At 41.7% G+C, this 15854-nt stretch overlaps 1 protein-coding gene across 3 annotated transcripts in view; it reads left to right on the top strand.

Moving 5' to 3' along the window:
- Positions 1-15854, top strand: part of LOC124796277 (mediator of RNA polymerase II transcription subunit 15) — a 168029-nt gene that overhangs the window by 46383 nt on the left and 105792 nt on the right. For all 3 annotated transcript variants that reach the window (XM_047260393.1, XM_047260395.1, XM_047260394.1), the window contains exon 5: positions 6578-6664. In XM_047260393.1, coding sequence (XP_047116349.1) covers positions 6578-6664 — 87 coding nt within the window. The remainder of the gene's footprint in view (positions 1-6577; positions 6665-15854) is intronic.

The raw sequence follows: 15854 nt of genomic DNA on the forward strand, positions 1-15854 counted from the left end.
TTTCCTCCTCCTTCCCCGTCCCCCATCTTCGCCCCCCCCCCCCCTCTCCTCTGGCTCTTTCCTTCCCTTTCTCCCCCTCTGGGAGTATGGTTTGTGCCTACGTCCGGAGACGGACACTCGAAACGATTACAAATCCCTTGCTTTCTACACTTGTAAGTCTTCGTCCTTCCTCTGTCCTTCTCTTTTCCTTCCCTCTTCTCTTTGCCCTTTTCTCCACTGCGGCGTTTGAGACCCCTCTTCGTTCCTTTCCCTTTCTCTTTTTTCCTCCCTGTGCATGTCTGAAGGCCGACCCACGCACTTCCATGCGTAGCCGGTGACGGGGTAACGCGTAATTCCCCGCCCCGGGTAGACAGGTAGGACACGTACGTACCCCCTGGTAACGGCCAGGCCCAGGGAGGGGTGATTACCTGAGCTGATACCTTCCGAAAGTGCCAATTGGTCCCTCCGTCCGTTTGTCGGGAGGTGTGACCTTAGGTGTGAACAATCACCTAAGGCGGGAGTGCCCTCAGTGAGGGTCCCCACAAGGGAGGAGCGCGCCATCGGAGACGCCGGTAATCATGGGGGATTCTTCCGCAATGGTTTCCTCACCTTCCACTATGTCTGCTCACAAACGTAAGTTCACTGAGTCTCAGCCACAGACAGTTCTTCCATCGTTGCCACAGTTCCTTGTTGTTTCTCGGTCTGACGACGGTCACGACTTCTCCACGGTCAACCCTTTCATTATTCAGAAAGGTGTCGACGCAATTGCAGGTCCTGTAAAGTCTTGTTCCCGATTACGGAATGGCACCCTGTTGTTAGAAACAGTCAGTGCCCTCCAGGCACAAAAATTGCTGTGTACTTCTCTGCTCCACACCTTCCCTGTCCGGGTGGAACCGCACTGTACCTTAAATTCCTCGCGTGGAGTCGTTTATACACGCTCCCTCGATGGATTGTCTGACGAAGAAATTCAGCACTACTTGTCTGACCAGGGCGTGACGGCTGTTCGTAGAGTTGTGAAAAGGGTTGACACAAACATCATTCCAACCCGCACTGTCTTCTTGACATTTGGCAAAGTTCAACTCCCATCGAAAATCAAAGCAGGCTATGAGATAATTTACGTTCGCCCTTATGTCCCAAACCCTACGCGTTGCTATCGATGTCAGCGGTTCAATCACACCAGCCAGTCCTGTTCCAATCCGGCCAAATGTGTTACGTGTGGCAAGGATGCCCATGAGGGTGCTTGTCCACCTCCATCCCCTCGCTGCATCAACTGTATGGGCGACCACGCTGCTTCCTCTCGAGATTGCCCCGTTTTTAAGGACGAAAAGCTCATCCAGGAAATACGAGTGAAGGAAAAGGTGTCGACCTTTGCTGCTCGAAAATTATTCGCCAGTCGACAGCCCACCGTGCCTCAGACAGGAAAATACAGCACTGTCCTTGCTTCTCCTCGGCCAACAAAGAAGGCGGCCACGCAGACTTGCGACCTCAACTTTAGTGCCAAGGTCGTCAGATCGGCCAGCGCAAAGATCGCCTGTTCAACCTCACCACTTTCGCCTGCCCACTCTATGGCTCACCCTTCGTCGGGTTCTGCTAAATCTCGAGCCCAAAAGTCAGACACCAAGACCTCCAAAAAAGAGCATACTCATGAAGAGTTTTTACGTACCGCAACTTCACAACCATCGGTTCCTCCTTCATCTAAACATCATACTTCCAAGAAGGCTACAAAGAAATCCAGTTCCTCTCCTTTTCCGCCAAGGCGTGTCCCATCTACAGCGCCACCTGGCGGAAATCGCCCTCGGCCGTCTTCTGTGTCGCCGAGGCACACTGCTGGTGGCCGGTCAACCGGCCGATCGCTGGTGGCAGGAGCTGCTCCTGACCAACCTATGGATCAGGATCTTCTGCCTTCGGCTGAATGCCATTTCATGCTGTCGGTCGCTAGCTCCGAGCAGTCTTTGAGTTGACAGCAACTTTGGTCTCATTCCTCCATTTTCTGTTCACCCCATGTCCCTACTCGCCGGTCATCTTCTGTCTTCAGGAAACAAAGCTGCGTCCCCATGACCGCTTTGTTCTCCCTCATTTTCAGTCCGTCCGATATGATCTCCCCTCTTTTGAAGGCACTCCAGCACATGGAGGACTCATGATTCTTCTCCATGAAACTCTCCATTATTACCCAATCCATTTAAACACTTCCTTCCAAGCTGTCGCCGTCCGTCTTTCCCTTTCCGGAAACAAGTTCTCTCTTTGTACTGTATACATTCCATCGTCCACACCAATGGCATGAGCTGATCTCCTTCATCTTCTTGGTCAGATTCCACCCCCCTATTTGCTGGTTGGGGACTTCAATGCCCACCACCCGCTTTGGGGATCTCCACATCCTTGTCCACGTGGCTTACTATTGCTAGACGTCTTCCACCAAGCGGATCTAGTTTGCCTCAACACTGGGGTCCCTACATTTTTATCTGCCTCCACGACAACTTTATCTCATTTGGACCTTGCGGTCGGTACTGTTCCGCTAGCTCGGTGCTTCGAATGGTTCGCCCTTGATGATACACACTTGAGTGACCACTTTCCATGTGTCCTTAGACTGCAGCCTCAACTGCCATACATGCGCCCGCGACGCTGGAAGTTTGCCCAAGCTGATTGGACACTTTTTTCGTCTCTAGCGACATTCGATGACCGTCACTTTCCCAGTGTTGACGATGAGGTCACCCATATTACCGACGTTATTCTTACAGCTGCGGAACATTCAATACCACGCACCTCCGAATTGCCCCAACGCCCCCCAGTTCCTTGGTGGAACGAGGCATGCTGTGATGCAATACGTGAGCGGCGACGTGCTCTCCGCGTTTTCCGCCACCATCCTACTTTGGCCAACTGTATCCGCTATAAGCAGTTCCGTGCGCGATGCTGTCGCGTCATCCGCGATAGCAAGAAGGCAAGCTGGAAATTCTTTATTAGCTCATTTAACACCTTCACTCCCTCCTCGGAAGTTTGGAGTCGGCTTCGACGGTTCTCAGGCGCGCCTAGTTTCTCCCCGGTCTCTGGGCTCACTGTCGCGCATGATACATTCGTGGACCCCGTCGCAATTTATAACTCGTTGGGTCAGCACTTTGCTGAGATTTCGAGCTCTTACAATTACCCGCCAGCGTTTCTCCCAAAGAAACGTGCAGCGGAAGTGCGACCTCTTGCTTTCTCCTCTCAAAATCGCGAAAGCTATAATACTGTTTTCTCCATGCGGGATCTCCAACATGCACTCTCTTCTTCTCGCTCCTCCGCTCCAGGACTGGATGGTATCCACGTCCAAATGTTGCTGCATTTATCAACCCATAGTCTGCATTACCTCCTTCGCCTTTATAATCGAATTTGGACCGACAGTACTTTTCCCAGACGATGGCGGGAAGCTATCGTCGTTCCCGTTCCGAAACCTGGAAAGGACAAACATCTCCCCTCTAGCTATCGCCCCATTTCTCTCACGATTAGTGTCTGTAAGGTTTTGGAGCGTATGGTGAATTACCGTCTAGCGTGGTGGCTGGAATCCCGCAGTCTTTTAACACCTGCCGAATGCGGATTCCGAAAGCATCGTTCTGCCGTTGACCATCTTGTTGCTCTCTCCACTTATATCATGAACAATTTTCTCCGGAAATGCCAAACAGTAGCAATATTTTTTGATCTGGAGAGAGCATACGATACATGTTGGAGGACAGGCATCCTCCGCACACTGTTCTCTTGGGGCTTTCGAGGTCGGCTACCCCTTTTTCTTCGCGAATTTATGGCAGAGCGCACATTTAGGGTGCGGGTGAACACTACTCTCTCCCGTACTTTCTCCCAAGAAAACGGGGTACCCCAGGGCTCCGTGCTGAGTGTTGTACTGTTTGCCATTGCCATCAATCCAATTATGGATTGCCTCCTTCCTGATGTCTCGGGCTCCCTCTTTGTGGACGATTTTGCGATCTACTACAGCTCTCAACGGACCAGCCTTCTTGAACGACGTCTTCAAGGATGTCTCGATCGCCTCCACTCTTGGAGCATCGAAACCGGCTTTCGTTTCTCTCCCAGTAAGACCGCTTGTGTTAATTTTTGGCGACGTAAGGAGTTTCTTCCGCCCTCCTTACATCTAGGTCCTGTCAACCTTCCGTTTTCAGACGTCGCTAAATTCTTGGGTCTTATGTTTGACAGAAAACTGTGCTGGTCCTCCCACGTTTCCTATCTTTCGGCTCGCTGTCTACGATCCCTTAACACCCTCCGTGTCCTGAATGGTACCTCGGGATTATGGAAGCATAGTCTACTCCTCTGCTCGGCTGTCTATTCTTCGGCGTCTCGACTCTATCCACCACCGTGGATTACGTTTAGTGTCTGGAGCTTTTTACACTAGCCCTGTGGAAAGCCTTTATGCTGAGACTGCTGAACCTCCGCTGTCCAATCGGCGAGCAGTCCTTCTGAGGCGTTATGCTAGCCATCTGTCTTCCATGCCTGCTAATCCAGCCCATAACCTTTTTTTCGACGCCTCCTTTGATGTAGGGTATGCAGGCCGCTCCTCCTCCCTACTACCCCCGGGAGTCCGCTTCCGTCAACTGCTCCATTCTCTTTCCTTCCGCTTTCCTAAAACCTTCTTGACAACTTGGGGTACAGCACTGCCTTGGCTCCGTCCCCGGATCTGCCTGCTCCGTGACCTTTGTCGATTTCCTAAGGATGGTACCCCTACACTTGTTTATCGTCTAGCATTTGCTGCTCTATGTGCACAAATGACAGACGCCACATTTATTTACACCGACGGCTCGAAAACATCGTTAGGTGTAGGGAGTGCCTATATTGCTGGCGACACCCCAAATCGCTTTCGGCTTCCCGACCAGTGTTCGGTTTATACTGCGGAGCTTTACGCTGTTCTCCAGGCTGTCCACTACATCCGCCGCCATCAGCGGTTACAGTACGTAATCTGCTCAGATTCTCTCAGCTCTCTCCTCAGTCTCCAAGCTCTTTACCCTGTGCACCCTCTGGTCCACCGGATTCAGGACTGTCTGCGCTTGCTCCACCTGGGGGGCGTCTCGGTGGCGTTCCTCTGGCTCCCGGGACACGTTGGTATCTGTGGAAATGAAGCGGCCGACATTGCAGCCAAGGCTGCAGTCTCTCTTCTTCGGCCAGCTATTCCATCGATTCCTTTTGCCGATCTATGGAGCGTTTTATGTCGTTATGTTGTTCATTTATGGCACGCGCATTGGTCAACACTTCTCCATAATAAATTGCGGGAAGTGAAAGCTCTTCCTTGTGCTTGGACCTCTTCCTCCCGAACGCGTCGTCGGGAGGAGGTAATTTTAACTAGACTCCGGATAGGGCACTGTCTTTTTAGCCATCGACATCTTTTAAGCGGCGATCCTCCCCCACTCTGTCCCCACTGCTCTCAGCTGTGGACGGTAAGACACCTTTTAATTGAGTGCCCCTATTTTAATCCGTTACGCTCCCGTCTACAGCTATCGCTTGATATATCGTCGATTTTAGCAGATGACACGCGCTCAGCTGACCGCGTTCTCCAGTTTATTAGTGCCAGTGAAATGACGTCAGTCATTTGAAGCTTTTTTTGGGAACAACCAACCCCTTTCTGTAGTGGATTTTTAAGCCTTCCTTCTGCTTTTAGTTTCTCCAATTTTATGACTTCGTTCCCATTGCTGCTGGTTTTCAATTTCGGTTTTTTACTGTTTCCTAAGTCACGGGCTGGGCGCTAATGACCATAGCAGTTTTGCGCCCTAAAACCAAAACAAAAAAAAAAAAAAAAAAGTTTCAAAATATTTCATCCAAAGATAATTTTGAGCAATAATACTCAATGTAAAATTGGTAAAAATAGCATTAATGTACTATAAAGCACTGATACTTTCAGATAATTTGAAAACATAATTGAAGCTGGAGGGAACATTTCGCTATGCATATACTTACAACTTTTGAGCAAAGGCACTCAGCCTTGACTGGTGTTTACAGAGTACAGTACTGACAATTGTTGCACTAAACTTGTAGCAGTGAAAGAAATTACCACAATAAGAGCTGAAAACTGGAAGTATGGAATAACAACCAGGGCAGTTAACATCAAGCAAACAAGCACATTGAAAACTCAGAAGGGGGGGGGGGGGGGGGGGGGAGGAAGCTTGGGTGAGGTGTAAGGAGAAACATACAGTGGGGACAGGTAAATGAGGAAAGGGAAGAAAGAAGTGGAAAAAGTGAAATTTGATAAAGTGTGTGAGACTGACAGAGAGCTGATGAAAGAATGTAGAGAAAGTAAGGAAGTAATGTTCATTTGTTGTCTCAGCACAGTGATAATTATAGATGGAAAATTGGCTTACATTGCAGAAAGGTGACACAAGCAACATGCTGTTGTCTTGTTGAGTGAAACGTCAAAACCTTTCTTGAAGTTTTGATTCAGTTAGTGCTGTGCAGTATAATTTGATTTTAGAATAATTTATTATTCACACATTTGCACAAGTGTTGTTTTGTAACAACTAGGCACCTATAGAAAAGTCAAGTAGACAATGTAGGTTATACTTCCTTTTTTTAATGTCTTGTGAAGGATAATTATTTCTTTTTGAAAACATGGTTGTGTACTATCATATTTCAGGCACTGGAAATGCTCAGATGATTGGACTGGGTCCACAGGCTGCAGGCATGGTACCACAGCCGCCAAATCAAATTCCTGCTAGTAACTGTAAGTTGTATGTGGAAAAAGTCCAATTAGACAAGAACTTACTGTCTTAACTCTTCACTCTATACCATCTCCTAATCCTCTTCTTCCTCCGTTGAATCATATCTTGTACCCATTGGTGCAAAGTTTTGAACTGAAAGTCTGCATATAGATTATAAGGAAATGCTCACCTACAGACAGGCTGTACCTATTTTATTTGTGTGCTGTTATGCTTTTGTTGTTGTTTGTGTGTGTGTGTGTGTGTGTGTGTGTGTGTGTGTGTGTGTGTGTGTGTGTGTGTGTGTGTTTTGTGAGAGTACTTGTATTTTTCTATGTTTTGAGTCTACATAAGAAAGAGGAGATGTGACCATCTTAAAATACATCTTTTTCAAAACAATTTCTTAGATGGGCAGGGAAAATAATTGAGTGTGCATCCTTTTCAGCAACTGAGATGGTAATGGTAGGTAGCTGAGAGAGGAAATGATGTTTGGGGCAAGGAACTGGTAGGGTCATATTGGGAAATGGAATAGCAGCATGCAGATGACTACTGGCTACTGTAGAAAAGTGCAAATAATGTAGCAAGTACAAATTGAATTAGTTAGATATAGGGATCAGGGTGCAGAGATCATCAAGATGGGTGGAAATGATGAGAGGAAAAGTTGTGCTTGAGGTAATGAGAGGTTGGTGATTTTATTATTATTATTCACGTTTGGGCCCTACTGGACCACGCGAAGTACAATCACGGGGCATTCAGTTATTTTCTTTTAGACTTTCTCTCTGCCCAAATTGTTTTCATTCTCTCGGAATGAGCTCTTTTCCTTTCATCAGACCATGTGGTTCCAGTTTTCTTTGGTTTTTCAGCTTGACCAACTACCCAGTCATGAATTTTTTGCCTAAATAATTTTCTGTCTTGAATTTCATCTTGTTTTATATCTGCCTCTTTCATGTCCTCTTTTATAGCAGCAATCCATTTTATTGTCTCAAATTTAGCTTTACTTCGATTTTCGTAGAATTCCACTACTTGTTTAGTTAGTCTGGTAGCATCCATTCTTTTAATATGCCCATAAAATTTTAATCTGCGTTTTTTCATATCCGAATATATGCTGGTGTATTGTTGAATTTCACTATTTGCTCTTAGCCTGTATGTTCCTTCTTCAGTATATTTTGGACCTAGAATTTTTCTGATTACTTTTCTTTCTCTTTTTTGGATTTCTTGAATGTCCTTTTTTCTGTTTAAAATTAGCATTTCAGCCCCATAAAGGCACTCTGGTTTTATGACTGTGTTGTAATGTCTCAATTTAGAGTACCTCGAGAGACATTTTTTGTTGTAGATGTCTTTTGTAAGTCTAAAAGCTGTCTCCATCTTTTGACAACGAATTTCATTTCCAATTTTTTCTAGACCAGTCTCTGAGATTGTTTCACCTAAATATTTGAATTGCGAAACTCTTGATTTTTCCATACTTAGTTTCCAAAAGTTTGGGTGCCAGTTTGTTGCTAGTCATATACTGTGTTTTTTCAAATGAGATTTGGAGACCTACTCTTTCTGCTGTTTCTTTAAGAATTTCTATTTGTTTCTGAGCAATTTGGATGTCCTGCGTTAGAATAACCAAGTCGTCTGCAAAGGCCAAACAGTCTATTCGAATATTTGTTTGTCCTAATTTCACTGGTTGGTCAATTTTGAACTCCAATTTTCGTTCGCGCCACTCTTGTATTACTTTTTCTAGAACGCAGTTAAATAGCAACGGAGAGAGTCCATCACCTTGCCTCACGCCTGTTTTTATTTCAAAGGATTCTGAAATTTCTCCTCTGAACTTTACTTTTGATTTTGTACCAGTTAGCGTGTCTCTGATAATTGCCATGGTTTTAGGATCCAGGCCTTGTTCTTTCACAATTTGGAAAAGAGATTCACGATCCACTGAGTCATACGCCTTTCTAAAATCTACAAAGGTACAAACTAGTTTTTTATTGTAAATTTTTTGATGTCTGAGAATTAGTTTGAGGACTAAAATCTGTTCTGGGCAAGATCTATTTGGCCTGAAACCTGCTTGATATTCGCCAATTTTCCATTCAAGTTGTTGTTGTGCTCGGTTCAGAAGACATTGAGAGAGGATTTTGTATGTGACTGGAAGAAGAGAAATTCCTCTGTAATTATTAACATCAGTTTTGTCTCCTTTCTTATGAAGTGGGTGAATCAAGGCGGTTTTCCATTCATCAGGAATTTTTTCAGTTTGCCAAATGTTTTGCATGATTGAAGTAATTTCTTTAACGGTTTTTGGACCAGCTGCCTTTAAAAGTTCTGCAACAATTCCATCTTCACCAGATGCTTTGTTGTTTTTCAACCTATGAATTTCTTTAATGATTTCCTCTTCATTTGGTGCAAGTGAAACTGGATTGCATTGTTGGGGAATTTTTGGTGGAAATCTTTCTGTGGGCTCGGGGCAATTTAGAAGATTCTTAAAATATTTAGAAAGTTCTTTGCAATTTTCTTGGTTGTTAAGAGCCAACTGTCCATTTTCCTTCTTGAAGCAAAGATTCTGGGGTTGGTACCCCTTTATTTTGGTTTTAAAAGTTTTATAAAAATTTCTGGTATTGTATTTCTGAAAATCTTCTTCAATTTCTAAGAGTTGACTATTCTCATATTGTCTTTTTGTTTGTCTAATTAGTTTTGAAGTGTCTTTTCTAGTTGTCAGGAACGTATCATATGTGTCTTCTGTCTTGTTGCTATTCCATGCTTTAAATGTCTCTTGTCTGGCTTTGATTGCATGATCACAGTTTTCATTCCACCAAGCAGGTTTCTTGTGTTTTCGTAAAGGAATTTGATCTTGAGCTGTTTTGATAATCTTGTGTTTGAGTTGTTCCCAATTTTGTGCACTTGTTTTGTCAAATTCGTCTGCTAATAATGATGGTTGGATTTTACTGGTGTCAAATTTGGGGATTAATGGTGTCCTTTTGTTGAACTTTTGGGGTTTTAGCTTTAGTTTCACACGGGTTAAGTAATGGTCTGAGTCAATATTGGCGCCTTTACGAACTTGAACATTTAAAATTTCTTTGTCACATGGATACGAGATTGCAATATGGTCAATTTGGAATTCACCTATGTCCTTGTTAGGTGATCGCCATGTCTTTTGTTTTGAAGGTGTTTTCTTAAAATGACTTGACATAATTTTGAGATTGAAATTTCTGCAAAATTCTACCAGCCTCTTTCCATTTTGATTGGTCCATTTATGTGCAGGGAATTCACCGACCGTTTTTCTAAATTTTCTCTCTTTCGCTAACTGTGCATTAAAATCACCCATTAAAATCTTTACATAATTTTGAGGAATTTTGGAGACTGTATTCTCTAACACTTCCCATGACTTATTTACTTTTTCTGGATTTGTTTTATTCTCCTGGTTGATAGGCATGTGTGCGTTAATTAAACAGTACATTTTATTTGCACATTTCATGGAAATTGTCATTAGTCTGTTGTTTACTGGATTTACTTCGATTACGGAGCCAAGAATGTCTTGCGAAATTGCGAATGCAACACCCAGATGCAGAGTGTTTTTAAGAATTCTTTTGTCTGTTTTACTTTTAAACAATCGGTAGTTTCCAAAATCCATGGTATTCTCATCAGGTAACCTTGTTTCTTGCAGGGCTAAAATTTTGATATTTTGTTCTTTTAGTGTGTCTCCTAATTTATAGAGTTTTCCTGGTGTCAAGAGAGAGTTAATATTGATAGTTCCAAAAAATGTTTCGACCTTGGGCATGAGTCGGTCAAAAGAGTTCGATTTCCTCTGGTTTGGGATATAGCGTGATTTTATTGACATTTACTAGTATTTAACAGGCACGTAGATCTTTTGTTTGCTTACAGTCTGTCTGACAGACACATTGTATATTGTAAATAAGAAATCAAATCCTGTGGGAGAGGGTTATTGGGTTTTGGGGAGGAGCAAGATGTCATTTAGAGAAGGAAACCATCAATTGTTCTGCTCATATTGCTTGGTAAAAGAATAGCTGTACAAGATGTTTCGAAAAGATTCATCCAATTTCAGAAGATGATACGTTTTACACGAATGAAAATAGAAACTTAAATCAGAGTACGAAATCAAGCAATATATGTGGTGATGGATTCAACTCCGAAGGGAGAAAAAGAAATATTTGAAATAAAATAGTGTTGGTTCAGTATCACAGTAATTTCACAGATCAGCAGTAATTACAACTTTCAGAATGTTTCCAGTGCTTTGTTAATGAAGCTATATAAGAAGTTTGAATATATTTTGTCACATGAATTATTAATTTTTCTTCAGAGTTGTACATAGTTTTATTTAGGTTAAACAAACTGTTGTATAATAACAAGTAAACAAATTATTATTAATATTTTGGTATGGAACATGTTGGCTTGAAAGTATCCTTTGTAAATTGTGTTAAGAACATTTTGTGTGGAAGAGCTTCTACATTAGTTTCAAAGTAAGACAGCATCTCCCATTGTGTGATAGGAAAAAGCCCCAGATTAGTTTGATGTAATGTAAGTGGCTTTAGTATTAAAAATGAAGGAATTGTTTGCCTTACTTACTTCTTGTACATCATACATTCGTTGTACCCTTGAATTCATCATCTGAGTGGGAAAAAAAAACTTCTTTATTTTTGCTGTAAGATGATCTAGATTTTAGTGAATTTTGAAGTTTTTGCAATCAGTTACCTGCCCCATATTTTTTTTCAATTCCAGAACTGAAAAATTTACTGACAGACAAACTGTATTTAAAAACTAGGGTCTGCTAGATTATGTGTAAGAGAACTTTGGTGGATTAGTAAATGTTTTCTAAAACAATGAGTGCGCAAAGAGATGTGAAACATAAAACATTCCTTCACAAGGGCGGAACAGTTTATGACTGAATAATTGACCCAGGAAATGATGATGCAAAAAGTTGAAGAGTTATTTTAAACACTTGATAAGGGTGGCAGTGAATGTTTTCTGGACCACCTTAATGGTATTTATTGAGCAGTTTAAAATAATTTTTAATGCTGTGTTGTAAATGTGAGACCACAGTCTGAAATATATAAAATTAGGTTCACACTTGTTTACCTCATGTGACGTGTGGATAAAGTAGGAAAACAAAAACATTAATTTAAGACATGTGTGAGCTTATATGCTGTAAGAGTTTGAACTTCCAGAAAATGTGTTCTGCTATCATTTTGTTTCCTTGATGGTAGATATTCCTGTTTGTGGTTGTTCAGAATACCACATCCAGTAGCACTTACACTGTAAGAAATTACAGTCATTAAATAAATTATGAAGAAGTAACTATTGTGTCATTGTTGACAGTAAAGGAATCTTCATTGGGGCTTCTAAGGAGGAACTCTAAACTTATTGACAAGTGGATAAGTATGGCTGTGTTCCTACCAGTAACCTGCGCTTCTCCCTTCCCAACTTCCAGTTCCTGTTTCATCATTTCCAAACGTTGTTGTGGTACGTAGTTAAATAGTAGTGTTAATTTGATAACCTACACTCGTGTGTAATAGTGAAACTTTTACTGATCTGTTTGCTTATTTTGCAGTTATTTTCTCGTTGACCGAAGGTTGGCTGTAGTTGAGAAGGGAAAATGTATAAAAGATTAGATTAATTATTTATCGGTTTTTTTATGATTGTAATTGGGAAGAGGGGAACTGTTTAAAGAGTTTATTCTTAATAAGTTTGTTTAGTTTTGTTAAAATGTTTGTCATGGGTACTGGGTGATAAGCATATCTGTTAGTAAGGAAGGGTACAGTATTTCGTATTACCTAATATGAATTCAGTTATTAATCTCCACGGCAGCTAAAATGATGAATTAGACAATTATTTTATAGTCATTGCTAACTTTTGTTGCTAATATACTTAGGATCTTTGTAGTTGTCAGGGAGGGGCATTAGTATTTGATAGTAAATCAGTTTTATTGTGCGTCTGATAGTGGATGAAACCCAGGAAACTGAAATATGCAGCAGTTACAGCTCCAATAATATTAACAAGCTTTTTAGACATGATGATGCATGGCATGAATTGTAAAGAAGTGTAACAAACAAAGAAAATTAAAGGACTAAAAGAAAAGCTTTGAACATGTGTGGAGTAATGTGTTGATGATTGTCTTGCATAATAAAAGCTTTTCTGTTGTTGCCAGCATACTACCTTTCTTCTTTAGTAGCTGAAGTTTGCACATACCTGACATCGGATGTTAGGTTAAATATGTTTTGTAGTGGACTTAACAATGGTAGTTGTTGCTTTCATTTGCTTCGTCACTAGTAAATGTAAAACTTAAATTATATGCTGTAGATACTGTAATAGACGTTTAAAGCTACAGAATTTACTCCTGACTGTAGAACTGTATAAATGTGGGATGACAGAGCTGTTTTCTGCGTTGTTACGACCTGCTCCGTAATTCATTGGTATCTGCTTCTGACCTCTTCACATGAGCTGCAGGTGGCCTTTGTTGTATCTTTTTAGTTGACAAAGTGTTAGTCCAAGAGTCATGCCAAGGAAGGAATTATGTTTGGTATGTTGCAAAGAGAGCTTTGACATTTTGGGCAAAACATGCTGATGCATTGTTATGGTTGAAGATAGGCCCTTCAGTGTGCTAAAGGGAAAGTATAGCTATTAATTCTAAGGCTTCTCTGTCTAGGAACTGCTTTCAACACTGCTTCATTTTGTGGAAGCCAGTACTGACAATGCTAACTAAGGTGTACCCAGCATTTAGTCCTACCATTTGCTCAATAAGAAGCTTCAAAATTTGTGCAGATATGTAATTTGACCAACACATTCGTGGTCATTATGCGTGACATTTTTCTAAGAACGTGAGAATATTTACCAGTTTATTCACAAATGTGTTCACATGAACACAGTAGTTTGAGGCGCTGGAGGAATATTTTGCTCTGTTTATGTTTTGAAGCATCATATTGGACATGGGTTGTAGTGATAGCAGTTTTCATTGTTGGTTCTAATGGCTGTGGATTGGTAAGGTCATTCAGCAGAAACTGTTATCATGTTGAACCGCTAAAAGTTTCTTGACATTTGTTTAGCAAACTGTTGGCATCACATTTAAGTAACACAGTGTCCAACCATGTTTTGCCTTGGAATATTGATGTGTTCTTTGCATTGCACTAGAAAATGTATCTTCTTTGACATAGCTGAATCTTCCCTTGGTGCTTGACAGAACTCGACAGTAATATTAAAAAGGGAAACACTTTCCTGACCTTCTGCTAATATTATCACCAAACAGTGGTCTAAGAGGCTCAGATACAATACATGAACAAATAAATAATATTTGCAGAACTTAAGGAAAATATATTATTTTTAATAATTGTTGTTTGAGTTACTTGTTTGTCACCATTCATCCAGAAAGTTGAGAGATTGATTTTGTTGCCAGCATGTAAGTAAAGCCAGTGCAGTAACTACAGTGACAGCTTGAGCAAACAACAGTAAAAAACAGAAAGCTTTAATTAGTGGGGTTGCAGCTCTAGTGTGTCAGTGCTGTTGTCTCACAAAACACAATGGAGCAGCATGTCTAAATAAATTCTTCAAAATGTGTTGAAGTAGTGTGCAAAGTTTGTCCCACACAACTCGATTCCCAAATAAAAACGAACTGTGGACGACTGCCACAACTTCATTGAAATGCAAAACATGGACAATTCTTTTCAAGAAAAAATCATCTGCATCTACATCACAGACTTATTGCTATAAATTTTAATCTGCCATGAAAACCAAAAAAGTGGAGAAATTCACATCAAAGGTAAACATTTTGATGACATTATTGACATCCAAGCCAGTGTGGGTGGCTATTTGAACAACATTCCAAAGAACAACTTTTTCATGTGGTTGTATAAGCAGTTAACATGCTGTGCATTGTACTAATGTGGGGGAGGGGGTGGGGACAGACACTACGTAGAACACCTGAAGTGTTAGAATAATCTTCTTAACTGTCCCCTATTTTTTATTCATCAAATCTTGAAGCTTTTTAGGGTGAAGAGTTATATGTGAAACTTTGTGGCAGATTAAAACTGTGTGCTGGACCGAGACTCGAACTTAGGACCTCTGCCTTTCGCGGGCAAGTGCTCTACCAACTAAGCTGCCCAAGCATGACTCACAACCCATCCTCACAGCTTTACTTCTGCCATTACCTCCTCTTCTACCTTCCAGACTTCACAGAAGCTCTTCTGCGAAACTTGCAGAACTAGCACTCCTTCCTTCACAGGAAAGCTTCTGTGAAGTTTGGAAGGTAGGAGACAATGTACTGGCGGAAGTAAAGCTGTGAGGACAGGTCGTGAGTCGTGGTTGGGTAGCTCAGTTGATAGTGCACTTGCCCATGAAGGGCAAAGGTCCAGAGTTTAGAGTCTCACTCCGGCACACAGTTTTAATATGCCAGGAAGTTTCACATCAGCGCACACCCTGCTGCAGAGTGAAAGTTTCATTCTGGGGTGTGTGCGACCTGTGATAGTTGGCCCTGCCAAGTTTCTTAGGAAGATATCAGTGGTCTGTTTTATGTATTGTGTTCTGTGAAAACTCTTAAGCCAGTTTCTGAAAGCTTTAAAATTGTGTTATGTGCAACTAACTGGTTGTATATACCTGAAAAGTTCATTTTCTCTGTATAGCACTAGCCACGTGTGGTGCTCATTGCATTTTCTCTTAATCTTACTGAATTACTTAACTAATTGATTAATTTTTGGTATGACAGTGACCCAGTAAACAGTTTTAAAATTCATTTAAAATATTTTAATGTTAATTCCTCATGGAAATGGAAGAGGATGTAGATGAAGATGAAATGGGAGATATGATACTGCGGGATGAGTTTGACAGAGCACTGAGAGACCTGAGTCGAAACAAGGCCCCGGGAGTAGACAACATTCCATTAGAACTACTGACAGCCTTGGGAGAGCCAGTCCTGACAAAACTCTACCATCTGGTGAGCAAGATATATGAGACAGGCGAAAACCCTCAGACTTCAAGAAGAATATAATAATTCCAATCCCAAAGAAAGCAGGTGTTGACGGATGTGAAAATTACCGAACTATCAGTTTAATAAGTCACGGCTGCAAAATACTAACACGAATTCTTTACAGACGAATGGAAAAACTAATAGAAGCCGACCTCGGAGAAGATCAGTTTGGATTCCTTAGTAATATAGGAACACGTGAGGCAATATTGACCCTACGACTTATCTTAGAAGCCAGATTAAGGAAAGGCAAACCTACATTTCTAGCATTTGTA

The sequence above is a fragment of the Schistocerca piceifrons genome, chromosome 4 (assembly GCF_021461385.2).
Source record: "Schistocerca piceifrons isolate TAMUIC-IGC-003096 chromosome 4, iqSchPice1.1, whole genome shotgun sequence".
Taxonomy (NCBI): Eukaryota; Metazoa; Arthropoda; class Insecta; order Orthoptera; family Acrididae; genus Schistocerca; species Schistocerca piceifrons.